This window comes from Dasypus novemcinctus, chromosome 8, assembly GCF_030445035.2.
Source record: "Dasypus novemcinctus isolate mDasNov1 chromosome 8, mDasNov1.1.hap2, whole genome shotgun sequence".
Classification (NCBI taxonomy): Eukaryota; Metazoa; Chordata; class Mammalia; order Cingulata; family Dasypodidae; genus Dasypus; species Dasypus novemcinctus.
This window is the reverse complement of record NC_080680.1, coordinates 105,669,941-105,697,653: the sequence shown is the minus strand read 5'-3', so window position 1 is coordinate 105,697,653 and position 27,713 is coordinate 105,669,941. Positions and strand designations below refer to the sequence as shown.

The 27,713-nt window shown below is 49.3% G+C and overlaps 1 protein-coding gene across 4 annotated transcripts in view; it reads right to left on the bottom strand.

Moving 5' to 3' along the window:
• Nucleotides 1-27,713, bottom strand: part of WHRN (whirlin) — a 98,356-nt gene that overhangs the window by 18,320 nt on the left and 52,323 nt on the right. For all 4 annotated transcript variants that reach the window (XM_004463171.5, XM_004463168.5, XM_004463169.5 and 1 more), the window contains exons 4-7: nt 5,743-5,945; nt 4,668-4,704; nt 2,454-2,666; nt 1,457-1,660 (exon numbers count right to left, since the gene is read on the bottom strand). In XM_004463171.5, the coding sequence (XP_004463228.2) occupies nt 1,457-1,660; nt 2,454-2,666; nt 4,668-4,704; nt 5,743-5,945 (657 nt within the window). The remainder of the gene's footprint in view (nt 1-1,456; nt 1,661-2,453; nt 2,667-4,667; nt 4,705-5,742; nt 5,946-27,713) is intronic.

Below are 27,713 nucleotides of genomic sequence, written 5' to 3'. Positions count from 1 at the left end.
AAGGACCTCACGGGGAAACTGAGGCCCATGAGATTGGGCCTTAACCCTAATCTCCTGTCTCCCAGGCTAGAAGACACCCCATCCTTCCCTCATCCCAGATCCTAAAGGGATCACGGCAGAATTACAGTCTGGAATCCCCCAGGTCTCAGAGGTGGCTCAAGCTGCTGAAATCCCAGTGAACATCAAGGCCACTCTCAGTGGAGCCCATCCCAGAGATAAATGAACCTTTGAGCCGGGGCCTTGCAGCCTGAAACCAGCTCATCACCCAGGTGCAGCATCCAAGCGTGTGCACATGGCCAGACACGCCAGCCGGCCGGGGGAGGGGGCAGCCAAAATCCTCCTCCCTGCCCCAGAGGTGATGCGCTCATCCCAGCAACTTCCTGGGACTCTTGGGGGTGAAACTGACATGGGATGGTGGGAGTGCAGGTTAGAGGTGTGGAAGCCCCCAGGAAACCAGAACCCCAGAGTTAAGGAAAGGCTGTGCTGGGAGTCTGCAAAGGAAAGGGGTGCCTGCTCTAGGCCTATTTCTGGGTGGCCGCAAGCTCACATATGACCACCTGTGTGTGCAACCCTGCCCGTCCCTATACCTCTCTGAGCTCTGGCTCCTCTCCAGCAAGTGGAGCAACTAACCCTGCACTTGCCCTGAAGTTTAATCGAGAGTCTATCTAGAAGAGCCAGGGTTTAGCTCCAGGGAGCAGTAATGCTTAAGGAACCCTACTTTCTTCCCCCCATTCCAGAGAAGAATGACAATAAATGATGTGGAGACAAGAAACAAGAGTGTGGAAAAAGAGCACGAAGCCCAAGTCAGCTTCCCTGACCTCCAGCCCAGGCACTTCCATTCCCACAGAGCACTAGTCTCCCGTGATGGGCCACCAGGCAGCCCCCCTGCCCGCTCCTCGCAAAGGCCTCCTAGCATCCTGGGGGCAGAATCAGCTGCATTTCCAGGTGGCTGGCACGTCTGTGAGGAAGTCAGGCTGGGCCTGGGGCTTCCTAGATGGTGGGCTCTCAGGGGAATTCAAAACCACAATCCCAACCCCGATCCTGCTCCCACCCACTGAGCACGCACCACGAGCCCAGTACCATGCGACGTGCACTGCTGGGTTTTCTCACTTGATCCTCCCGTGGACTGCAATTCTTTTTTCTAGTTCTCTAATTACCTGTGTTTTTCACCTTTCTCCCTAGCCCCAGCCCCCTAACCCCAGACTGAGAGGCTCATGAAGGCAGGGGCCACAGCTGTCTTGTTCCCCAGTTATCCCCCAGGGTCCATGCCTGGAACAGGCATTCAACAGCAATTTAGTGTTTATTTTTTCTGGATGAAGAAATGGAAGCTCAGAGAGGCACAGAGCTGGTAAGTGGTGGTGCCAGCATCCGAACCCAGAGGGATCTCACTCCAAAGCCGGTATTTCAACTCCCTCTTGTGGATCATGGAGCCAGGAACAGGGCAGGGGCAACTCACCCTGGCCGAGCTGACAGTGGTCGAGGTGCCGTGGCTGCCTGTAGACGAGGCCGTGTCGCTGTAGGAGACCGTGGAGTAGGTGTCCCCAGAGCCGGGGGGCTGCCGCGCCTTCATCGACTCGATTTCCTGCCTCAGCACCAGGTGGTCAAAGCGGTCCAGGTCTTGTGGGGAGATGGTGCCTCTCACCTCGGAGAGGAGCGAGAACTGGGGTGGGGACAAGTGGGCCACTCAGCAGGGAGCTCCATCAGCAGGTGGGGCTAGTCCCCCCACTACTCCCAAATGACCTGCATGGGGACTTGACCACAGCCCTCTCCCCCTCAACCTTCTGTGGCTCCCCATTGCCCTTGCTTCGACACTGGTCCACGTCCTGCTTCCCCCCAGCTCTCTCTCTCACCACCTCCACTCTGCACATCTTACCATCGCCACACATGACTGAAACTCCCCGAACGCACCACCCTTTTCATCCACCCAGCCCTTGACTTGGCTGTACCTTCCAGCCAGAATGCCCTTCTCCCTACTTGCCTCCAAATCCTGTCTCCTCTGTTGTCTTCCCAAGTATAACCACTCCCACCAAATCTAATCACTTCTTCCTTTGTGCAACTTCTGAACCTCAAACCCCGCTCGAGCGGGGTTCCCAAAGCTGGCTGCCCATCCCAGTCTTCCGGGGAGCTGGTTAAAAACACCGCTCCTCCACAGTATGGGGAGTCGTCTAGCCTGGGGTGGGGTCCGGGCATTGCCCGTTAAAAGCAATCCAGGCGATTCTAAATATGCACCCAGCATGAAAGCCATTGCTTAGAGCCCCGGCCACATGGGACGCTAACTGCCTGTCTCCCCCCGCGGCCCGGGAGCACCCAGGACCAGGCGCTGTCTGGTCACCAGTCTCTGCCAGGGTTTGGTTCAGGGCTGGTGACTGACACGGGGAAGGGTGCAGAGCCCTCGAAATGCTGAAGCTCGCTGCCGGCAGCCCCAGCCCTGCCCGAGGAGGGCCACTGGTCACCTTGGCGTGGGTGTCGAGCAGCTCAAACAGGGCCATGACGAGGGCCTCCACGGAGACGCTGCCGCCGCGGTACTCCTCCAGGTAGTAGGCCATGGTGGCGCGCTCCTGCTCGTTGAGCAGCTGCCGCGCCTGCTCTTCCAGCAGCACGCGGGTCTGGTTCCCTAGGCTGCTCAGGGTCACCTGGGAGCCAGCGGGCCCCTTGTAGAAACCCGGCTGAAAGTCAGGAAGAGGGGGCCTGGGAGTCGGGGCTGCTCGGGAGCCGAGCGGCTGGGCCGAGCCAGCGACAACATGGCAAAGGCAGGAGGGGACCCCGAAAGCCCCTCGGCGGTCTCGGCACACAGTCGCCCCACGGAGGAGGAGATGCTATGCACACATTCTCAGAGAGTAAGGGGCTTCTCTCCTTGAAGAGCAAAATTCATAGTCACTCGCAACAACACTGAGGGCTTCACACACTGGCCTGTCCTCCCCCAGCAGGCACTGCCTATGCTCTCCAGAACACAGCAGGACTCCCCAGGATGCGAGTCCACCACCTTCCCGCTCGTTACGCGGGTCTCCACCCAACCTATAATTAGCACTAGAGTTGATAGGTGTGTGTCCAAAAGTTTTAAGTCTTTGGGCTATCCATGTACCAGCTGGGCCCTGAATCTCAACGGATCTGCAACACCTACCTCCAGTTCATTGGATTCTCCCAGGACAACTAACAAGGAGATGATGATGGACAACGACCATCCCAAGGAACCAACAGTCTACAACTGCAAGCAAGAGCATCCCATCCATCTTCCCTATGGGATCGAAGCCCCCTTTCAATCAGAGGTGGAGTGGGCATCACCAGCCCAGAATCCTCAGGATTGGGGGATGAACTATGGACCAAAGTAGACTTACTGGTATTCTACAAGAGAGTTATTGTGATTCTAGCAATGGAAGAACTTATATCACTGATGTGGAGGCAGTGGCCACTGGAGGTTCTGAGGGCAGAGAGAGGGGAAAAAAGCGTAATACGGAGGCATTTTCGGGACTTGGGAGTTGTCCTGAATGACACTGCAATGACAGATACAGGCCATTACATACCTTGCCATAACCTAGAAAATTGTGTGGGAGATGTAAACTATAATCCGTGCTTAGTGGCGACGCTCCAAAATGTGTTCATCAATCTAACAAATGTACCAACTAATGAAGGATGTTGTTAATGTGGGAAAGTGTGGGAAGGGAAGGGAGCAGGGCATATGGGAATCCTCTGTATGTTTTATATAACATTTATGTAATCTAAGTATCTTCTTAAAAAAATAAAAAGTATATTAAAAAAAGGTAAGGGGCCTCATCCTTTGAACAGCACTCTAAGCCTCCACATATACTGTCTCGTCAGATCCATGTCCCTGCTGGGAGGCAGGCGATAGATTTATGGATCCCATTTTATTCTCTAGGCTTGAATATAGCCTTCAAAATGCAGCTCGAATCCGCACTCGCGGGTGCACACACGCTCACCCCATCCCTGCCAGCCTCATCTGGAGGCCCTCAAGTCTCCCCTCGGGCTCCTGGCCCACCCCCAAATGCTAATCACCACAGACCTGGCGAAGGAGCTCACAGAAAGACACAAATCTCCTGAAAGCCCTCAGTGGCCTCCCGTTATTACAGGGGAGAAGCAAACCCCCGACTGTGGCCCCCAAAGCCCTGGACCCTCGTTTGGCCCCCACCTCCTCCTCCCACGCGAGTGCCTGCGCACTCTCCTGTCTTCACTCTTCCCACAGGTCAAGCCCTTCCCCTGCCTCAGGGATCTCGCACGGGCTGTTCCTCTGCCTGGATCGCCCCCCCCCCTTGGACCCCATGACTTCTACCCAGCCCTGGGCTTCCGCTATCACGCCACCGGCTCCGGGCTGCCCTCCCCTGCGCCCGGGCCATCTGCGCGGCGCTCTGCAGGGGGCGCCTGGCCTGTTCTTCTCTCCCCTGCCTGGACGGCTCTGAACGTCTTTTGCGATGAGGTATCCATTCCTAGGTTTGGTTTGTTGCTGTGTGTGCTTCCTTCCCCGTAGGGTCACCCCACGAGGGCAGGGGATCATCCGCGGAGTGTGGCCGTTCACCCCGGGCCCGTGTGCGCAGTGGGGGAGGGACAGACGGCGAGCAGACTGCCCGACTGAAGGGAGACAATGCATGCGCGTCGCCCGGCCCGCGCGGCCCCGGAAGGCGCGCGATGTGGGAACAGAGGACGGGGACGCCTACCTTGCTGGCGCCATCCGTCGTGAGGTCCCCCGGGAACCTGTGGAGGGAGACGCGCGTCTTCAGCTGCGAGCCCGAGCGGAGCACCGCGCGGGGCAGGCAAGGCTGACGCGCCGCGAACGCGCGCAGCCCGGCAGGGCCCTGCGACCCGGCCTCCCGCGGCGCCCGGCTCTGGCCTGGGGCTGCTCGCGGGCGCGTGAGGCCCTGGGCCCATGGGTGGCTTCTGGCTTCCCCACAGGTCCGAGAGGTGGGCAGGACTTCTGAAGCCATGCACAACAGACCCGAGTTGTTTCCAACACAAAGAGAGAGACAATAAATGGCAGCTGTCACGCGGCTCGGGGTCAGACCGGGGAGGGCAGGCCAGGGCTGAACTGGAGACCCCAAAATGCAACCTGCAGAGTTGGGTGGGCTCAGACTTCCTGATCTTTAAGAAGCCAGAAATCCAGCTTTGTATCTTGTCTTTTTAAATCTTGGCAACTAAATTTTTTTAAGTCATAATACTGTGCAGGTGAGAGAAAGGAAAGGGCAGGAGAGAGAAGGGGAGGAAGAGGAGGAGGTAAGGTGGAGAGAGGGAAGGGAAGGAGGGGGAGAGGGGGGAGGAAAGCAGGAAGGGCCGGGCTCTACGAGGAAGTGCCCCGGGACTGTATTTGGCCAACTGGAGACTTATGAAGAAAATCAAAGGGTGAGATCTCACATTAGCAACGAGGCAGCCACCTATGACTTCCAGGACGCTTTCCCCAGATTAACTCATGGGATCCTCATGAACGGATCTGGGTGGGGACAGGGACTAGGAACCCCGCTTTTCAGATGAAACGACTAAGGGCCAAAGAACAAGCTAAGTGATCTGTCTGAGGGCAAATAAAGGAGGAGAGAGCTTTCCCCAGGAGAACGGAGGCCAGGGAAGAAGGGATGCGCCCGCGGCCACCCCACAGGTGGAAGGGCCCTGGTGTGCGGACGCCCGCTCTGAGGAACGGAGCGAGCGTCTGCGGCTCAGGGCGGGAAGGAGGGCGGCAGGGCCGTCACTGGCTCTCAGAGCGGCTCTGGGTCCTGCGGCGCAGCGCGAGCAGAGGGGTCGGACCCTGCCGAGTTCGTGGCGGTGTCTCCAATCCGGGAACTGGCGATCCACTTGGTCTCGTCCACGGTGGTGCGGGCATGGGGCAGCCTCCCGACGTCCTTCACGGTCAGGATGAGGTGCCGGGAGGACTTGAGCAGCCTCACCGCCTCGTCGTGCAGGATGGTCAGGAAGCTCTGTCCGTTCACCCCTAGAATCTGGTCCCCGACCTGCCAAGACCATACACAACACAGTCACCTGGGCTGTTTGCAGGACACGGACTTGTGCAGGGGCTTTAAAGCCCTGATCCCAATTCTCCTCTTGGTGAGGCTCAGAGACGTTGTACGGATGCCCGAGGGTCACACAGCAAGTCAATGGCAGAGCCAGCTTTCCAGGCCTGAGCCTAAGCCCATGCTCCTGTCACTAGAAGGGACACCTCCCCACAACCAAGCAACAGCTTTGAGGGTGCCTCATCTGGAAACAACAAGCATCTCAGGGGCTACAGGGTAAGGTTAAGGGTAGGGTGAGATGAGACATGAGAAGGCAGATTTCCATTGTTTTCCTTCTGGCTTCTACACCGTTGAGATTTTTACCTAAAGTGTATGTTCTAATATTACCCTAAAGTGTAAACAGCATTTTAATTTACTAAAGAGAAAAGCAATAAATGAGAAAACTCGCCTTCCATTACCATGAACATATTTTGGGGGTTCTTACAACAAGCATGCCATTTTATTATGTAAGGTAAAAAAATCATTTTTTATGAAAGGATAAAAAAATAGAGGGAAAAAACTAGGCTCCCAATAAAAATAAATAAGTGGCAAAACAGAAGAGGGAAGGCAGGTTGGAGGGGAAGGTGCCCCCATGCGAGAAGGGGCATGTTTGAAAGATCTGTAGCATGCTTAAACTTGGAGGGTCCAACCCTCCTCTTCCTTTCACAGGTGGGGAGACTGAGGCTCGTGGCCAGGAAGGGGTCCCCCAGGGTTCCATCTCACCATGGCCTTCAAGGACAGTCTCCCAAGGCCAGTAGTTTACATGTTTTTCCTTCTCCACAGCTTTCCCAGCTGCTGACAGCTCATGCTCCAGCCCCAAGGACTTTACCAAGTATTTTTCAAAGCAAGAATTGGAAAAGTGAGCCCAACAGGAAGAAAAAGAGGAGAAAAGAAGATGTGGCGACAAAGCTGAGAACCAAAACCCTGCTCCCTGGTTTTCTTTAACTCTTGCCTGCAGTTGTGGAGTTTCCAGTACCTAGTGGTTGAAAATGCAAACTTTACCCTCTCAGCACCAGCTTTGATGCACTTGGAGAATGCTTGCTGCACTTTCCCCTCCCTAACCCCAGGCACAGGGCGAGGTCTGTGCAGCATCCCCGGCATTCAACAACATTGATTGCACGCCTACTATGTGCTGGGTGCTGAGCTGGGAAGCCAGCCAGACCTGCCTCTTGCTCTTTGCTCAAGTGGAGGGAGGGGAAAGGCTTTCCCCGGTGGGCTCACTAGGGCCACCCCGATCCGGTATGGCCTTGTCTTAGCTAATCTCATCTCTCTAAGGATCCGATTTCCCAATAAGGATATATTCATAGGACTGGGGCTAGGACTTGGACATGCCTTTTGGGGGGCGCAGTTCAACCCATCACACACCTCCCTTCCATAGCGCCCTCCTCGCCTCTCTACTTGGTGGCTTTCCTCAAAGCTACTGCAAATGAGAGCTGCCCTGGCACTGGGCCTTCCTGAGAGCGCATGAGAACCTCACCTCCTGCTGGGCCCATCTGCACCCAGTTCATTCAGCATCCCGTGTGGCAGCTCCACCTCTCCCCTCCCCTGGGCACTGCCCAGCACGCCCTCTGCTGCCCACCCGTACCCAGCTGTCACCCACCCTTTGAGCCGGAGCCAGGCCTCAACCTGCTGAAGTGCTTCATTTCCTTAAGTATCTCCCTCCACAGCTTTGGCTTTTGTTACACTTAGGGAATCAATTTTAATCTTCTACACACACGTTATTTCATTTGGCGGTTTAATTAAAAGAACCAGAGTCTGAGAGACCAGATATGTGTGTGTGGCGGGGGGGTATCCTTCTGTGGCAAGCGTCTCTGACGGGTCCAATTCGACCGGTGTCTCCCTGGGCCTCCACAGTGAAGGTGGGAGGCAGGGAAGGGGAGGGAAAGGTTGTCAGACAAAATGCTGGATGCTCGGTTAACCTTGAATTTCAGATAAGCAACAAATACATTTCTAGTATATGAATGTCCCAAAATATTGCATGGGACATATGTGTATTTAAGAAGCTAACTTCATGTCCTCTGTTTTCATTTGCTCAATCTGTGAGCCTGGGAGTGGGCCAGTAAGCTCTGGGGCCAGGGGCCCTTGGGTGGGGGCAGTACTCTCCCTGGCCTGAGCCTGGCACTCGCCGTCCATGCCGTGCCAGTCCCATGAGTTAGCCAGCACCACTTAGCCTCAGCCTCCTCCTAAGCACTAACCCGTGAAATCCCAGGGTTGCTGTGCTAGCCACATGCTCCCTCATGCTTGTTAAAGGAATACAACCCTGCCAGGCATGTACGAGGCAGGCTGGGCCCACAGGCAATCTACCTGGGGAGCGGTTGAGGGACGGGGGAGTCAGGCTTGGGGAATCCCAGCTTGATGGGCTCATCTTTTGAATCTCTTTTCAGTCCTCTCCTAGCTTTCCTCTGCCTTCAGGACCTGGTTTTGTGTTTCTTTTTCCCGGGTTGGATTTTTTGTTATTAAGGAGAAATTCATATAACACAAAATTAACTATTTTAAAGTGAACAATTCAATGACATTTAGTACATTCAAAATGTTGTGCAACCCACACCTCTATCTAGTTCCAAAATGTTTTCATCACCCCAGAGAAGAACCCCCCAACTATTAAGCAGTTGCTCCCCCTTCCCCTTCACCCCAGGCCCAGTATCCACCAATCCGCTTTCTGTCTCCATGGATTTACCTATTCTGGACATTTCATATAAATGGAATCATGCAATCCCGTGAGCCTTTGGGCCTGCCTTCTTTCTCTTAGCAATGTTTATGAGGTTCATCCACATTGTGGCATGGATCAGTACTTCACCCCTTTTTTAGGGCTGAATAATATTCCATTGGATGGTTAGACCAAATTTGTTTATCCATTCTTCTGTTGATGGACATTTGGATTGCTTCCACCTTTTAGCTACTGTGACAAGTGCTGCAACATACATGCCTATACATATATTTGTTTGAGTATCCATTTTCAATTCTTTCTTCTTATATACTTAGGAGTGGCATCACTGGGTCATATAGTAATTGTACGTTTAATTTTTTGAGGAACCGCTAAACTGTTTTCCACCTTATATGCCCATCAGTAATATATAAGGGTTCCAATTTCTCCACATCCTTCTCAACACTTGTTATTTCCCATTTTCTTTTGTCTTTAAAATTACAGCCATCCTAGTGGGTATGGCATGGTACCTCATTGTGGTTTTGATTTGCATTTCCCTAATGGCTAATGATGGTGAGCATCTTTTCATGCATCTTCTTTGGAGAAATGTCTATTCAAGTCCTCTGCCCATTTGTTAAACTGGGTTGTGTGCCTTTTGGTTGTTGGGTTGTCTCCTGGGCCTATTTATAAAACCAAAGTTCTAGGTGTGGTAGGGATGGCACTGGCTGAAGGTACTCTACATGGCCCTCCCCAGCATCTCAATTTTTCTTGCTGAAAAGCTTCTCGAGGTCAGGAGCCCTGTCAGAACAGCTGTCTGCAAGCTCACTGAGATTCAGGGCTCACAGTCTGCTTTCAAATCAGTCCAGTATATCCCCTGCTGTCACACTGGGGTACACAGTCCCAGACCCACTGTGCAGCAGGAAGAAACCCCTAGTTTTAAAGCCAGTCTACTGTGGCTGAAGGTCCCCTCTTCACAACATACCAGCCATGTGGCTCTGCACAGCCCAAGAGGGTGTCTGAGCCTGTTTTCTCGCCTGTTAAATAAATGGGTATGCTATCACCCCCACTTCAGAGGCAACCATAAGAACAGAAGGGGAAAGCGGACTTGGCCCAGTGGGTAGGGCATCTGTCTACCATATGGGAGGTACATGGTTCAAACCCCAGGCCTCCTTGACTCGTGTGCAGCTGGCCCACGCACAGTGCTGATGTGTGCAAGGAGTGCCATGCCACGCAGGGGTGTCCCTGCGTAGGGGAGCCCCACGCGCAAAGAGTGCACCCCGTAAGGAGAGCCGCCCAGTGCAAAAGAAAGTGCAGCCTGCCCAGGAATGGTGCCACACACATGGAGAGCTGACACAACAAGATGACGCAACAAAAAGAAACACAGATTCCTGTGCCGCTGATAACAGAAGCAGACAAAGAAGAACACACACAGCAAATAGACACAGAGAACAGAAAACTGGGGTGGGGGGAGGGGAGAGAAATAAAATAAAAAATAAAAAAAATAATAATAAAAAAGAACAGATGGGACCACCCAGCAAGAAGCCTGACACAGGAGAAGTCCAATAGCTTTTCATTCGCTTCTGTAGCTGTTTAGTTATTACTGATGAATTCCAAAAACAAATATTGGATTATGTTTGGAAACTGGTCTTTTCCACTGGGCATATTAGAGTATATTGGATTCAGAGGTTTTACTTTTACTTGATTAAATCATGATTAAGGCTTTGATTGGGCCACGTCAGTAGGACATAGCATCCCTGCCCCCTTGGTGGGTGGGGACTCGCAGAGAAAGTGCACTGCAGAGAAGCGAGGATGGAGTTTTGAGCTGGAGTCCTGGGAAGTAAGCACACAGAGGAGCTTGGTTGTGAGGAAAGAGAATTAAGCCCTGGGAAGAGAGGAACCCAGGAAGCCTGAACCCTGGCAGACATCGGCAGCCCTCTTGCTCCAACATGTGGTGATAGACTTTGGTGAGGGAAGTAATTTATGCTTTATGGCCTGGTAACTGTAAGCTCCTACCCCAAACAAATACCCATTGGAAAAGCCAACTGATTTCTGGTATTTTGCATCAGCATCCCTTGGGCTGACTAATACAGTTTCCCATCCACAAATGAGGATATGGGTTCAGAGAGGTCACATGACTCATGCAAGGACACTGCTCACCCAAGAAGCGGGCCACGGAGCAAGGGTTTGTGCTCTTCTCAGGGCCTTCCTACCACCTGTGCAGTCTTTCCCGCAGCACAGTGCCTGGCACACGGAGATGTTAAGTAGGTGGGTAATGAAGGGGCACGACCTGCTCTTCCTTCTTTACCCAAAGTCTGCTCCAGATTCACCTCCAACCACTTCCCCTTTTCCTTCAGTCAGTGCGGTGTGAGACTGGATGGGGCAGCAAGTCTCCGTCTGGCTCTTTCCCAAAGAAAACTAAGAGCTACAAGTGTCTATTCATCGGAAGATTCCTTCTTCTTACCCTCCAAAGCCAGCTCTGAGCTAGACTGATATGTGGGGAAACAAGACCCAAAATAAGGATGTGAAGGTGCTGAGACGGGCAGGGCCTTCCAGGGGCTCACCCACCGGTGGAGAAACTGAGGCCAGAAAGGGCAGGGCACTGAGTGGGGCGACGGCCAAGCCCGGCCCTGGATAACCCAGGAGCACCCACACACCGCGGGAGGCAGCAGGGCCGGAGCCGCAGAGAAAGAGGAGACGGGCGGGCGGGTGATGAGCGCTTAACATGGCTCAGCCGCCTCGAGGGGCACCACCCGGGGAGGACGCCAAAGGATCAGCGAATACGCGCGTGTGTCTCCTCCGCCACCACGGCTGTCCCTTCATCACCAGTGATGGGGAGCAGAGCAGGGGCCTCGGAACGCCCTCCATTTTGAGGAGGAGGAAGTCTCCTCCGTCCTCCACGGCTCGTCGGGGGACACGCTCAGGTGACGGACCTTCTGAGGAAAGCATGAAGGGAGTTTTGACAAGGAGAGGCCCCCGCTTTCCCCTGAACTTGGCCAAGCACCAGGGAGCAGGGAATTCACTTCCTTTAGGCCTGAGGTGGGTACACGAGCACCCAGAAGGAGGCCCTTGGCGCGAGGGAGGTTCTCGGCAGGCTGTGAGTGAGGTAAGCTCGGGGAACGGCTCCCCTCTTCCTCCCTCGTTTGACCCAAGCCTGCCTTCCCTCAACGTGGGGACGAGCCCTCCGCTGGGGGTCAGGCAGGTGAGCGGGTGGCAGTCTGGCTGGGATCTGAGCACAGACCCAGGTGTCTGCCTGGCTGGGTTCCATTCAGGCCTGGCCACTTAGTAGCTGTGTGACCTTGGGCAATGTACTTAGCTTCTCTGTGCCTCAGTTAATGCCTCTACAGAATGCGCCTAACTTGAGGACCCACCTCTGAGAGGAAGGGATGAGGATTAACTCAGTTAACACACTCACCAGTGTTTCCTCAGCCCCTGGCGCAGACCCTGGCACATAGTGGGTGCTCAATGGATAGTTATCAAAAGGACATGTATAAAGCACACAACACAGCACCTAGCGTAGCAGGTGTAGCTCAGTGGTTGTGCATGTGTTCACATGTACAAGGTCCCAGCTTCAATCCCCGGTACCTCAAAAAAACCAGGATCTAGAATCCAGCAATTCTACCTTCTACCTCTCAGGGTCTCTCCACACTGTCCCTGTTCCCGTCCCCCTCACCCGCTAATCCCCACCGCCTGCCCCCTCCTGGGACCTGCCCCCAGCTGCCGCTGACCCACACCGGCTGACTGCACCCGGGACGTACATCCTGCTAGCCCCATTGTACAGACGAGGACGCTGAGGCCAGGAGGCGAGCGGCAAGAGCCAGGCTCTAACCTTCATTCCGCCGCCCTCCAAAGCCCCTGCGCAAACCACGTGAACCCTCTCCAAGGAAAACCACTTGCCCTTCCTCCACCTCGGGACCCTCAGCCCTGGGCTTCATACCACGCACACAGTAGGTGCTCTGTTTGTTCCTGGTGACAGGAACTGAAAACAAACCAGCGGAAAGGAGCTGGAGGGCAGCAGCACCGAGCTCCCTGGCCTCTCCCTGGGGGAGAGGCCGGCCAACAACTCGGTCCTGGCTGCACCGGGGGAAGGGAACTCTGTCCTCCCAGGACCCAGGGTCCCGCATGGGCAGCTGGGAAGGGATTCTGAGAGACGCCTTATTCCAGGGGCTTCTTTGCCACCATCCTGAGGCTTTGCTGAAATGGATTTTGCTGTGTCAAATGAGGACCCTGCTGATCGTGGCATCACCATAGGGAAAATTCAAATTCTATTAAAGAGTTTTATTGCAATTATGAATCTTTAATAGTTTTCCATGTCAGGTATAAAAGTTTAATGGGTTGCTTTTTTTTCTTTCAATACAAGCGAGCAATACAGTTTTAATGAGACAACATTAGTTTTTCCCAACAGTTCAGAAGTCGGTAACCCTTGTCCATATTAAAAATAATTCTAAAAAGAATCCAGGCAAATGCTAAGAAGGTTCAGTGAAGGTCTGCTCTAACCTCCTCAGGCCATGAATGGAAAAACTGAGGCCCAGAGAAGGGAAGGGACTTACCCAAGGACATATCCTGAGTCAAGGTCAGAGCAAGGGCTGAGTTTGATCTACAAAAGATTCTGAATTCCAAAGTAAATATGTTAGAGAAATCAAGACATCAAGCCCAAGAGAAATAACAGCTACTGATCTCTGAGTGCCTCACTTGGACCAGTCACCTCAGACAATTTAGCTCTCAACAAGCACCACCTGAGGCATGGACTGGCAGCCCTAGCCTATAATGAGAGCATGAGGCTCAGAGAGGTGAAATCACTTGCCTAATGACACACAGTAATCAAGTAGCAGAGCAGGATTTGAACTCTGCTCAGACTATTCCAAGCCCAGACTCGTCCTTGTCCATTCAACATTCCCATTCAGATGACTTGAAGCCACTCTAAACTGGCTCAGAAGAGCCTTCTGCACCAAGGGAAATGTTCTGTATCTGCGCTATCCAATATGACAGCCACTGCAATTTAAATTTAAATGACTTAAAATTAAATAAAATTAAAAATTAATTTCCCCACTTGCACTAGCCCCACTTCAATAGGCACATGTGACTTGTGGTTATCGTACTGAGCAGCACGGCTCTAAATGCTTGTGCCCAAGATCAAACACCTCACCCCCTCCTGCGCCCTCCTCCAAACCCAGTCCCCCTTCCAGGACTCCCATTTCAGTGCTCAAGCCAAAAACCTCCCAAGTTCGACCGGATCCACCACCCATTCGGTCCCCTCTGTCCCCGCTGCCTCCACCCAGACCCAGCCACCACCACCTCACCTTGGACCACCACCCGGCCCCCTAGGCGGCCCCCTGCTTCCACTCTCACCACCCCTCCAATTCACCCCTAGGTAGGACTCAAGGGCCGATTTCAACTGCAAGTCTGATCATGTCACTGCTCTCTTTAGGTCCCTCCAGTGGCTTCCAACATCCTCCTTCACCTGCCCGGGAGAGGCCTCGCTAGCCCACCTCAGACTTCTCTCCCCAGGCTCTGTCCGACCCATCCACAGCATGTCATCTGTCTGTCCGATCAACGGACTTGGCCCTTTCCTACCTCAGGGCCTTGGCACATGCTGTTCCTCTGCCCCAAAGATTTCCCCCACTGTTCCTCACCTGGACGACCCCCACTCAGCCTCCAGGCCGGGCTCAAGCGACACTTCCTGCACGAGGCCTTCTCTGACCCCCCCTCCGAGGCAGGGATGGCTAGTCACCACCACGGCCCCCTGCACTCACCCTGCCCCAGCCCTGAGTGCCTGCTGGACTGGAAGCACTGAGCGCAGGGCCAGGGTGGGCTGGGCTTGCTGCTGCCTCCCCCGGCATGGCACGCGGGAGGCGTTCGACCAACACCCGACAGGATCCTTGAAGGAGTGACTAAAGGCTCACACGAACACATGAGCATGCTACGAATAAGCACACCAGTCTACTTCTCCCAGCTTCTGCGGACAGGCCAGAGACAGTGTCCATTTACGGCAAGGTTGAGTTTGATAAGGCCCGGGTACTGTGCTGGGAACTGGCTTTGAATATTCTGTTAGGGAAAGAACGCCCAGTGTGTTCAATCAAATGGAAGGCAACAAAACAAAACACAGGCACAATTTTGTATTTGCTTGAATTACTCTCTGGGAAAGGGAGCAGGTTTACCCAGCTCCTTCTTTTGTAGGAGAGGAAGCTGGGGTGGAAGCAGAGTCGACCCGTCGTGGGCCCAAGGCCTCCCACTCTGTTGGGGCAAAGCTGGCCCAGAACCAGCCGTAGCCGTAGCCCCTGCTCTGCGCTGCCATGCGCACCTGCCAGAATCAGTACACGCTTCGCTTCAAGTCCATGGCCTTCATATGCACAGACAGGAGCCAGTCAGAAGATGAGATGGAAGGGGAAACCCCATTTATAACAAAAAGTGGAGATAAGATGCCGAGGACTAAATTCAACAAGAAACGTGCAGTGCCAGTGTGAGGAGAACTGGAAACAGTGCTGAAACACTCCCAACAGTCTCAAAAATGGAAGGAAAATGCCCTGTTCTTAGAAAGGATTCAGCATCGCCGAGAGGGAAGTTCCACCTCCATTAACTTATAAATTAACATTATCCCAAGAGAAACACCAACAAGCTCTCATTAGAGAAGCTGACACAAAAGTTCACGTGAGGGAGTGGATGTGGCTCAAGCAGTTGGGCACCTGCCTCCCACATGGGAGTGCCCAGGTCTGGTTACCAGTGCCTCCTAAAGAAGACGAGCTAGACAGCGAGCTGGCACGAAGGGCTGGTGCAGCGAGCTCACACAAGGAGTTGACACTATGAGATGTCACAACGAGATGACACAATGGAAAGACACAACAAGCAGGGAGCAAATGTGGCTCAAGCAGTTGGGCGCCTCCCTCCCACATGGGAGGTCCCAGGTTCAGTGCCTCCTAAGAAAAGAAGATGTGCAGACACAACGCACACAATGAACAGACACAGAGAGCAAGCACAAACAACAGGGGCAGACGGGGGCTAAATAAATAAAGCTTTAAAAATAAATAAATAAAAAGTTCATGTGAAAGAAAAAAATGCAAAAATGGCCATGAAAACCCTGAACCAGAAGAGCTAACGGAGGAGCTTCCAGACACTAACGCCTGTTCCAAGGCCTCAGTCATGACTGCCAGACGGCACTGCTCACGAGGACGTACGCAGACAGGGGACGAGATGCGAAACAGGCCCAAGGACACTAGGAAATTTAGAATATGATAAAGCTGGCATCTCACATCACTGTGGCAAAGATGGGTTTTTTAATACATGGTACCGGGACAAGTGGGTAGCCACTTGGAAAAAGATAAAATTGGATCCATATGTCATGCCCTCTGTGAGAATAAACAGATCAGAGATCTGAAGGCAAAAGCTGTATTTACAAATATTAAAAGAAAAATGGGTGCCTTTTTCTATGATCTGGGTGCAGGGAAAGGTTTTCTAACCAGAACTCAGATTCAATAGAAGAAAAGAAAACCAATGTCAAAAGAAAATGACTGTCGGGGGGAAAAACATCTATCACAGGTAAAGGGCTAATTGGTTCTTTTTTTTTTTTTAGATTTTTGTTTTATTTACTTCTCTCTCCTTCCCCCTCCCCCCATTGCCTGCTCTCTGTATCCATCTGCTGTGCATTCCTCTGCATCTCCTTGCATTATCCGGCAGCCCTGGGAAACTGTGTCTTTTTTTTTGGTGCATCATCTTGCTGCCTCAGCTCTCCCTATGTATGGCGGCACTCTGGGCGGGCTGCGCTTTTTTCACGTGGGGTGGCTCTCCTTTCGGGGTGCACTCCCTTGTGCATGGTGCACCCTACGCTGGGGTGCCCCTGCATGGCATGGCACTCCTTGCGCACAGCAGCACTGAGTGTGGGCCAGCTCCACACAGGTCAGGAGGCGCTGCGGATCGAGCCTGGACGCTCCATATGGTAGATGGACGCTCTATCAGTTGAGCCACGTCTGCTTCCCTAACTGGTTCTTATATATAAAGAATTCTTACATCTTAGGGAAAAAAATTAAAAATCCTAATAGCATAAGAGTAATAAAAGAAGTGAACAATATATAAAGAACTCCTATATCTTGAAAATAAAAAGATAAACAACCCATTTAAAAAATGGGAAAAAGACTTAAACAGACACTTCTCCGAAGAAGAAATACAAATGGCAAGAAAGCACATGAAAAAATGTTCCAAATCTCTAGCTATCAGGGAAATGCAAATCAAAACTACAATGAGATACCATCTTACACCCATAAGATTGGCAGCTATGAAAAAAACAGAAGAATGCAAATGCTGGAGAGGATGTGAAGGAAGGGGAACACTCATCCACTGCTGGTGGGAATGCAGAAGGATCCAACCATTCTGGAGGACAGTATGGCGGTTTCTCAAAAAACTAGCCATAGATTTGCCATATGACCCAGCAATACCACTGCTGGGTATATACCCAGCAGAACTGAAAACAAGGACGCAAACCGATATATGTACACCAATGTTCATAGCAGCATTGTTCACTATTGCCAAAAGTTGGAATCAACCCAAATGCCCATCAACAGATGAGTGGATCAATAAAATGTGGTATATACACACAATGGAATACTACTCGGCTATAAGAACAAACACACTACAAACACATGTGATAACATGGATGAATCTTGAGAACCTTATGTTGAGTGAAGCAACCCAGACATTGAAGGACAAATACTATATGACCTCAATGATATGAAATAAACAAGCTGCCCTAGATAGCAAGAGACTGAACGATAGGCTTACAGGAAATCAGAGGGTGGAGGAAGGATATGAGCCGATGTCTGCAGGGGTGGAATTCAAGACGAGATGGTGGTAAGTATGAACACAAAGAAGAGATAAAAGAGGGGCAAGGGGTTGCCTTTGGTTGGGGCTTTGCGGGTTTGAGGGTGGCTGGGGAGGGACGGGTGGGTAACGTTGCCCAAAAGTGGGGGGAGGGAGGGGTAGCATACGAACACAGGAGAGGGTCAGGTGTTGGTGGAGAGTAAAATGCCGAGAAAATCATATCAAAATATAATAAAGAGGGTTACCTGTTTAGAATGCTCGGAGGAGAGGGTCTGATGCAGGACGGGCTCCTGGGGAATGTCTAAATGCTCATTCTGCCAGAGCGGGTGACACCATGGGGTAGAAACCCAAGTAGTGAGAGTGGGGGTGGACCCACCTCCTGGGGAGGACTAATGCCATCAAATAGAGGGAACTGTATCCCTCGAGAGAAAGGGTGGCTCCCGGGGCATTGGGGCAGTTGAGCAAGTTAGGCCCTAAACACTATTCCATCTATCTCTGGAAGTGGCTCCTCAGGAAACGGAGGTTGGCTGTCACTGTGGGCACCAAGGTGGAAGGGAAAATGGACGTTAAATGTGTGGAACCAAAGTAAATGGGGGGTAAGAGAGGAGTTTCTTGAGAGTACACAAGGATGGATATAAAACATGTAATATTACACCATAACATATAGGAGATGACAGACTGATAATGTAAACCATAATGTAAAACATAGGATAACTAAAAATGTAAAGAACTGTGTATCCTAAAGTATGCACCATAATGTAAGCACAGATGTCACCTTGTTAGAAAGCTAATGTCTCAGACTCTGTACATCACTTTAAGTAAATATGATATGAATAGGGCGTAAGAGTATCACTGTGGAAGGGAAAAGGTTTTCTGGTGGATGTGTGGGAGTGCTGTATATTATATATATACATTGCTGTGGTCTAGGACTCCTGTGAAGAAAAGCTGAATAATTGGGGGGGGGGGGGGGGAAAAAGTAAAAGATAGGATGTGGAATTTTTTCAAGTCAACATTCTTTATCTAAGTTCTTTATCTAACTTTATCCAAGTTCTTTATCTATCCTTTACCCATCGCTATATGCCATTCCCTAGTAAGGGACCATGACATTATATTGGGCTTCAAATTTCGGGGAGTTCTGGATCACAGAGTGTTTCAACAATGGCAATGGAGGGATACTGGTATGGGATACCAATGACAGATGATATATGGCTGACAGGGAGCTGTACAGAACATATGTCCAGGGTGCATGGTAATTTTTGGATATACCCATAGTGGCAACAATTAAAAACCACAGCAGGGGGGGGTACTGGGTTCCTGGCCAGTGGTGCTCTGTCGTGGTCCCTAGGGGAGCAGCGACAGTCTCCCAGGTACAGTGGCGGGGGCCGGGAGGGAGTGAGGGTTCAACAGTGAGCCCCTGATGCTAATGACTATGCTTGTGAGCTGATAAACCTAAAATAAGAACAAGGCCTAGAGCAACATTGTGCCTGGGAATTTCCTCCTGTCAGCCTTCATGTTACTCAAATGTGGCCAGTCTCGAAGCCAAACTCAGCATGTAAATGCAATGCCTTCCCCCCAGCGTGGGACAGGACACCCGGGGATGAGCCTCCCTGGCAACGAGGGACCACTATCAACTACCAACTGATGATGCAACTGGAAAATGACCTTATACGGAAGGTTCAATGCGGATCAGCAGAATATCCATGTCTACATAAAATAACATGACTTTAAAATGCTGTTTGACCTAAAGTAAGGGGGAAATGGAAAGGAGAAATGAGTTTATATGGCTACGAGTTTCTAAAAAAGAGTCTGGAGGCTGGCAGAAGGATTGCCCTCATGCACAACTGAGCAGAGTCAGAGAGACAGATAAAGCAGATACAACCCCCAGATATTGGTTCCTTTGAGGGCTAAAGAGACCCATGGGAGTTATGGTCATGGCCGATGGGGTTAACTACCAGGGCAGATGGCCCCTCTTTGGAAATGGTGTTTATGTGTGATGAATCTGGACTCAGCTGGGATCTCCCTTCATAAGACTTTCATGCTAATGTGCTGGAGGTGCAGTTAATGTTGGGGTTTAAGATATATTTAGGGGATTTGAATCTCTGGACTGACAATGTGATAGCCAGGTCCTGAGCCTCAACAGACTCCAGCACCTACAATCTGATCTATTGGACTTACCACACTCAGCTAAGATGGAGTTGAAGAAGGACAACCACCACACCATGGAGCCTAGAGTGATTACAACTGAAAATGGGAGGATTGCATCCAGCATCCATGTGGAATCTGAGCCTCCTCTTGACATAGAGGTGCAATGGACACAACCAATCCAATGTCCACATAGAAGAGGTGGCATTGGATTGGGAAAAGTGGACAAGGTGGACGATGGGTATGGGGAAAGGCAGGAAGAGATGAGAGGTGGAGGCGTCTTTGGGACATGGAGCTGCCCTGGTTGGTGCTTCAGAGGTAATCACCGGACATTGTAAATCCTCACAGGGCCCACTGGATTGAATGGAGGAGAGTATGGGCCATGATGTGAACCATTGTCTATGAGGTGCAGAGGTGCCCAAAGATGTACTTACCAAATCCAATGGATGTGTCATGATGATAGGAACGAGTATTGTTGGTGGGGGGAGAGGGGGGGTGGGGGGGTGGGGTTGAATGGGACCTCACATATATATTTTTAATGTAATATTATTACAAAGTCAATAAAAAATAAAAAAATAAAAAAAATAAAAAAAATAAAAAAAAAGAAGTGAACAAATCACGAGATATTAAAAAATGACTCTTATGAAAAGATAGTTAATTTTATTCATAAGAAAATTGCAAAATAAAATTGTATCAAGATACCTAGAGATTTCCCAGAGAGTAATTCAAGCAAAAACAAAAAATAAACACCTATAAGCCTGAAAAAAATTAAAAACTTGACAGCACTTATCGGCCAGGGCTGTAGAGAAACCTCTCATACATGACTGGTGGGAATTCAGGATGGTACAACATTTAAAGGGTGAAATGTGGCAATACTGAACAAACTACGTAAGGTCAAGTACATTTTGACCCAGAAATCCCACTTCTAGAAATACACCCTGAAGATTTCCTACTTTCAAAAGTAGGAAAATACTTATGCACACAGGTATTCACAATAGCATTTTCATTGCAATAGGTAACATTATTCATTATGGGTTGAATGAAGTATTAAACAGTCACAAAGTAGAGTATTATTGCAGCTGTACAAATGAGTGACAAAGATCTCTGTGCTCTGACATGGTGTGATTTCCAGGATATATGGTTAATTGTTTAAAAAAAAAAGTCAAGTGCAAAAGAATATCTATAAATGCTACCTTTTATGTAAAAAAAAAAAAAGAGCAAGGCATATATGTATCTACTTATTTTTGCAAAAAGAATAGGAATAAATCAGAAACTAATTTATTTAGTTACCCACGAAGAAGTGGGTGGGAAAAGGTAAAAGAAAGGTGGGAGAGAAGTGACACTCTGAGTATCCCTGTTTGGACAGTTTAGGCCTTTTAGTTACTCAAAAAGTAAAATCAAATCAAAAAAGATGGGGGCGGGGAACCCTAAAACGGAACATCAGCAGAAGTAAATGACAATTTCAAATGAATGACATAACCCAGCAAAAGAAGAAAACTAAATAATCCAGGTAACTTGTGAACACATTATTTTGACTACAGACCCTCAGTATAAAGACAAAATGAACTGCAAACAAACTGGAAACTCGACTTAGTAGGTTTGTTTTTCACAATTGTGTGCATGTTGCAACTCTGAAACTCCTTTTTTTGCATTTGTAAGACTGGACAATTCAGTAAATATATTGAAGATGGTGGCATCTGGGCTTCTCACTGCTGAAGGGAGGTACAAATAAGGAATGGGAGAAGGCTAGGAAGAACTCTGTGTTTGGAAAAAAATAAACATATACGTGCACGTTTGAATATATGGATACAAGTATGTGTGTTTTCTGTATACAGACAAATAGGCGAACCCATTGCCTAGTTTTGTCTGTTGAAAAGGCCAACCAGTAATGACACCCCATTAGCAATGAGGACATCAAGCTCCCAGATCTTGATTTCTAGATACCATTTTCCACTGAAACGAACCAGGGCCCCTTGGAGAAATGGCTGACTCCAGGACTGGGGCAGGAAGAGGACAGGATGAACCTGGAAAAATTCTTGAGCCAGAAAATAAGGAAGGACTCAAAGAATGATGGGTACATGTCAAAAGGACACAGAAACCCGACTGAAGGGGCTGCCACTGGCAAAATATGGGACAGGTGTGAATATCAAAATAAATAATGACAGTAATAAATTACAACCCAAAGAAAAGAGTAAGAATGAGTGACCCTATATTTATATGAAATAAATAAGAGGGCAGTAAAATACCGATGGAGCTTTAAAAATGGACTTTTTAAAAACATCATCAATTTGCAAAATTCATAAAACTAGTGGGTAAATGTTTGAGGAGAAATAGGATATTTAGAGAGTCTCAAAATATTTCCCAAAGCAGTTATTAATTACAAAGGAAAAAACAGTAATTTTACAGTGGAAAAACCTGGCAGGCATTTTTTGTCTGCGTGATCAAGGTTACCTCCCAATAATGGGACCAGCTGACGTCAGGGCCTCTTTGATGAGATGCGCAAGGCCTGAACATCACTGCCGCTGCTCCTGCCAAAACTCATAACCTCAGTTCAATCCCGAGGAAACATCAGACAACCCAGAGAGGGGCACTCTGCAAAATCATGGGCCAGCTCTTCAAAAATATCAATGGCACAAGAAGGTAAAGAATTGCTCCACATTAAAGGAAACCTAGACATGAAGACAAAATACGGTGTGAGACCCTGGATTGGATCCGAATCTGGACAAAAAACAGATTGCTATCGAGGGCATTCCTGGGACAATGGGCAAAACTGGAATACGGTCTATAGATTAAAGGATTGTATCCATGCTAACTTTCCTGATTTTAATCATTGTACTGTGATTACATTAAGTAGATGTCCTTGTCCTTGTTCTTAGCAAAAAATGTAGCGAAGTACTTAGGAGTAAAGGGCCATGAGATGTACAGTTCAATCTCAAAAGGTTAAGAGAGGAAAAAAAAGAAACATAGAAAAAGGACAGATTAATACAACAATTGTGGCAAAGTGTTAACAATTGGTACATCTGGTGACGGGGAGACAGGAGTTCTCTGCAGTATTCTCCTAACTTTTCTTAAGTTTGAAGTAATTTCAAAGTAAAATGCAATAAAAAAAAAAACCTCCTAGGTTCAGACCTCTGTAGGGAGCATTAGATATCACAGACTAGCATGTGCTTTCCATTTCTATGCTCAACCTGCCCTTTCAAAAAGACAAGAGGGGGAGCAGATGTTGCTCAAGTGGTTGAGCACCTGCCTCCCACATGGGAGGTCCTGGGTTCAGCTCCCGGTGCCTCCTGAAAAAAACAAAATAAAACGAAACAAAAAACAAGCAAACCAAATGAAAAAACCAACTCAGGGAAGCCAGTGTGGCACCAGCTACCCATATATGAGGTCTTGGGTTCAGTCCCTGGTCCCAGCACCTAAAAAAAAAAAAAAGCCAATAGGATCCTCCAACTTGTCACCAGGGAGAAAACAATACAGTCAAGGTCAGCACTAAATAATGAAAGACTCTGGGACAAGAACCAGACCCCTGAACAAGACCCAAGGGCCGGTGCTACAGTAGGGATTGGGAGTACATTGGGCATTACATTAGCTATCTAATTACCATAAATGTAAGGTTCTAAGACAACACAAATGCATTATCTTCTGGTTTGGGAGGTCAGAATTCCACAATCAAAGCATCTGGGCTAAAATCGAGGTGTTGGCAGGGCTGCCCGCTTTCCGTTCTGCAGGCTCTGGGGCAGAACCCTTTGCCTTGCCTATTGCAGCTTCGAGAGGCCACCCGCATCCCTTAGCCGGTGGCGCCTTTCTCCACCTCTCAGCTGGCCTCGTCGGGCTGAGGCCTTCTCATGCAGCCATCTCCCTGGTTCTCTTCGATCCCCATCCCCTCTTCCAGTTTCAAGAACCCTTGGGATTATGCTGGGCCCACCAAGTATCCAGGATAATCTCCCCATCTCAAGGTCAGCTGGTTGGCGACCTCAGTCCCCTGCGCCAGCTAACCTAACACACGCCAGGGATTAGGGCGTGCATGCCTCTGGGGCCTGTTACTCTGCCTGCCACACGTGTGGTGCCCAACACATGGTGGGTAGCCAAGGCTGGCCAAACAGAACTGGACCCCAGAAAGACCCAACTCCCCATCTGGCCAAGGGCAGGTTAGCGGGATATCTGGCATTTTGCCAGTGGCAAGGTAAGTGGGTTCAGACTTACAAGAAACATTTGACAAAATGGTGCAAAAACCTGAATTAACCCCAAGCAAATAATCATGGTCATGCAAACTAAAAACACTGCGAAAATAATTTGGAACCCTTCCTAAATGTCTAGGAACTGGTGATTAAACAAATACCATATGGTATATCCACACAGTAAACACTGTAATGTTGTTAAAAATAACATATGATTTTTTCTTCAAAATTACAAAACCAGTATGAGCATATAGTAGAAATAGTCAATCAATAAAAAAGGGGTATATACCACCTGAAATTTTCCTTGCAAAATCCGCTTCTCTTAAAAAGACATCTCAGACCCCCAGACCATCTGGAGTCTCAGGACCCTGGACCTAGAAGTAACTACCATGAGCATTTCTTGGGAATTCTCCCTGAAACCTTCCCATGTACAGCATGTGCAAGTGACTATATTCCTTTTTTAAAAACACAAATGGGATCAGATAACACCAAGCTGTGGCTTGCTTTTTTCACTTAATAGACTGCTAAAGTCTTTCTGACATGGAAGGATCTCGATGCTACATTGTTTACGAGGGTTTAGAAGATCAAAATAGTCCAATCCCAATTTTGCTAAAATAGTTCTCTCTCACATTCCATGTAGACATAACCGTCTGGAAGGATATATACCAAAATCGTCACACTTGTTTTTCCCAAAGTGTGGGATTTTTCTACATCTTCTACAGTAGACACACTTTACTTTTTTTCTTTTTAAGATTTTTATTTCTCCCCCCTCCCTCCATTGTCTGCTCTCTGTGTCCATTCACTGTGCATTCTTCTGTTTTTGCTTGCATTCTTCTTAGGCAGCTCTGGGAACCGATCCTGGGACCTTGTGGAGTGGGAGAGGTGATCATTCTCTTATGCCACCTCAGCTCCCTGGTCTGCTGCACCTCTCTTCTGTGTCTCTTTCTGTTGTGTCATCTTGCTGTGTCAGCTCTCCGCATGGGCCAGCACTCCTGCACGGGGCAGCACTCCGCCTGGGCCGGCACTCCACATGGGCCAGCTCGCCTTCACCAGGAGGCCCTGGGCATTGAACCCTGCGCCTCCTGTATGGTAGACGGGAGCCCAATTGCTTGAGCCACATCTGCTTCCCCATACTTTACTTTTTAAAATTTATTATTTTTTTAATTATCTTTTTTTAAAAGTTAATCACACAAAACCCATACTTTACTTTTGAACCCGGTTCTTTGTTTTTTTGAGCGCTATCCTAAAACTGCCTATCTGATCTGATCGCCGACTGTGTTAAAAGGACTGGGAAGTAGGCCAAAATGCTTGCAGGTGTTGCCTCTGAGTAGTAAATTCCAGGCAACTGGGTTTTCATGCTCTTTATTTATTTTCTGCGCTCCCCAAATCGTATGAGACCATATTGTCAAGGGCAAAAGGAAAGAACTCCTTTAAAAAATGTAAAAACGTCGGGGAGTGGGGCTCACGAGGACATGATGTGAACATTGCTTCCCAGCCTTCTCTAACGTCCCCCTCGACACCATCGGTGTCTGGTGATGAGTGGGGCCTGGGCCCTTGACAGATCTGCTGTGCCACCTGGAGAAGAGTCTTCTTTACAGCACCGTCCACGCTTCTTAGTAACTGGGGATAAATCATCCCTGTCCCCGGGCTCGGCAGCGGGCTGGTATAGGTAGGCTGGCAGGCGGTTTTAAGCTCCCCTGGAAAGACCCCCTGAGGTTTCTCTCCTTCATTGCTCCTTTTTAAATCTTATTTCAGTTGGAAACAACTAAACAGCCTGACTGCATGGGAATGGTTAGGTGAATTATAATTCAGCCATGAGACGGAATATCATGATGCAGCCATTACAAACTGTGCGTATGAGAAGTTTTTAATAGCATGGGGAAATGCAAGGGGAAATATCAGGATACAAAACAGTATATACCATATAATAAAAATAATGTGAAAACGTACAGAGATATGCATTCAAGGAGTGTGATGTTTACAGACTGCTCTCAAATGTTCAGAAAATAGAATGTGGCAATATGTGGCAAACTGTTAGCTGGTGGATCTCAGTATCTTGGGGAGGGGTGTTGACGGAATCCTCTGTATGGGATTTTTATTATTTGAGGAACTGTCTTGTAAGGTTGAAATTTATTCCAAAATAAATTTTTTAAAAATGTACTGAGAAAAGAACGAAAGCGTGATATCAAAAAGCAAAGAGATGGAATCAACCCAAACGTCCACCAACAAATGGAAAAACGAAATGTGGTATATCCATACAATGGAATATTATTCAGCCATAAAGATAATATTTGGTTATGGAGTGTGTATCTCAAACTATTAATACATGCTACAACATTATGCTACCACGTTATGCTATAGATGACAGAAGCCAGGCACAAAAGGCCACACATTGCACGATTCATTTATATCAAGCATTCAAAACAGGTAAATTCATAAAGCCAGAAAGTAGATTATTGGTTTCCAGGGGCTGGTAGGAAAGGAGAACAGGAGCGGGACGGACGGGGTTTTTTGCACTAATGAAACTGTTCTGGAATTAGATAGTGGTGATGGTTGCACAACCTTGTGACCATACTAAAAGCCACTGAACTGTACATTTTTAAAGGGTGAATTTTATGGCACGTGGATTACATCTCAATGTTAAAAACATATGCTAGCAGAGGTTGTCTGTAAGTGGTGGAACATCTGGGTCCTCCTACTTTCTGCAAGTGTTTGTGTGTTATTTATCGAGCCTATTACTTTATCTGCTGGGAGAAAACTAAACTAAAAAAATCAAGGACCCCAAAGGGTTTGAGCTAATAGCTCTAGCACACAGCCCTATCTAGCTCTCTCGACACCCCTAAACTCTCAAGGCTTTGGCCTCTTCCCATCGGCCCAAGACTTGTCTTTGGAATTAATACAATAAATCCAAGGGCGCCGGGCTTCACTCGTTTGACTGGCCAGCTGTGAGGCCTCAGAAAGCTGTGGGAGCCAGGGTCTCCCTCCTCCTTCCCCGCCTCCCCTCTCCGTCAGCCTCATAGTCTCCCCCACCAAGCCCAGCACCCCCAACCCATGCTCCTGGGCTACACCGTCCCCGAAGCACCCCCTTTACTTCTCTGCCTGGCAGAATCTCCCAAATTTAACATCCTCAACCGGGTTGTGCACTTCACAAGGAAGAAATCTTGGGTTTCTTGCTCCTGCATGCATGTCTGGGGCACACGGATGCTCACTGAGTTTCTGGAGACCAAGAACATCCTGGAAGGCTCAACTCAAGGGCTGCCGCCCCTCTGCTGTCACAACTGGCCCTCCTCAACCAGACTGCTGCTCCCTTTGAAGTCCCGATAAAGACAGAGTAGTGCGGTGGATAACTGCTGGCGGCTCTGAACCAGTCTGCCCAGGTTCAAGTCCTGGCTCTACCACCACTTCCTGGCTGTGTGACCTTAGGCAAGTTACTTAACCTCTCTGAACCTTCCTTTCTTGAAAGCCTGCAAACAAGGGATAAGAACAGACTCTATTTTATAGGGTTACTGTGAGGGTTAAATGAGCTAACACATGCAAAGTGCCTGAAACTGCCTGCACAGTCGATGCTACATGTGATTCAAGTACTATGGTACCTCTTGAAGGGTCTGGTTTTATATCTGGTTGGAATATCTTTACTAGTCCAAGTATGGTCCATGGACCTGCAGTACTGACGTAACCTTGAAACTCAACTTGTTAGAAATGCAGGATCTCAGGTCCTATTCCAAACCTACTGAGGCAGACCATATTTTCCCAAACTAGCCTCAGGAATATTTCAAGTCCCATAGGTTTCCCTAGAAACTTGTCACTCCCCATCGGGAGGTAAGACAGCCCAGCTGAGTAATGCCAGATGCCTTCTGGGGTGGAGTCCCAAAGTGAACACAGCCTCCCCAAACCCCTCCAAGGACCTGTGCCCTGGAATGCCCTTCGAAGGCACCAAGCTGCGCAGCAGCCCCAGCTAGACTA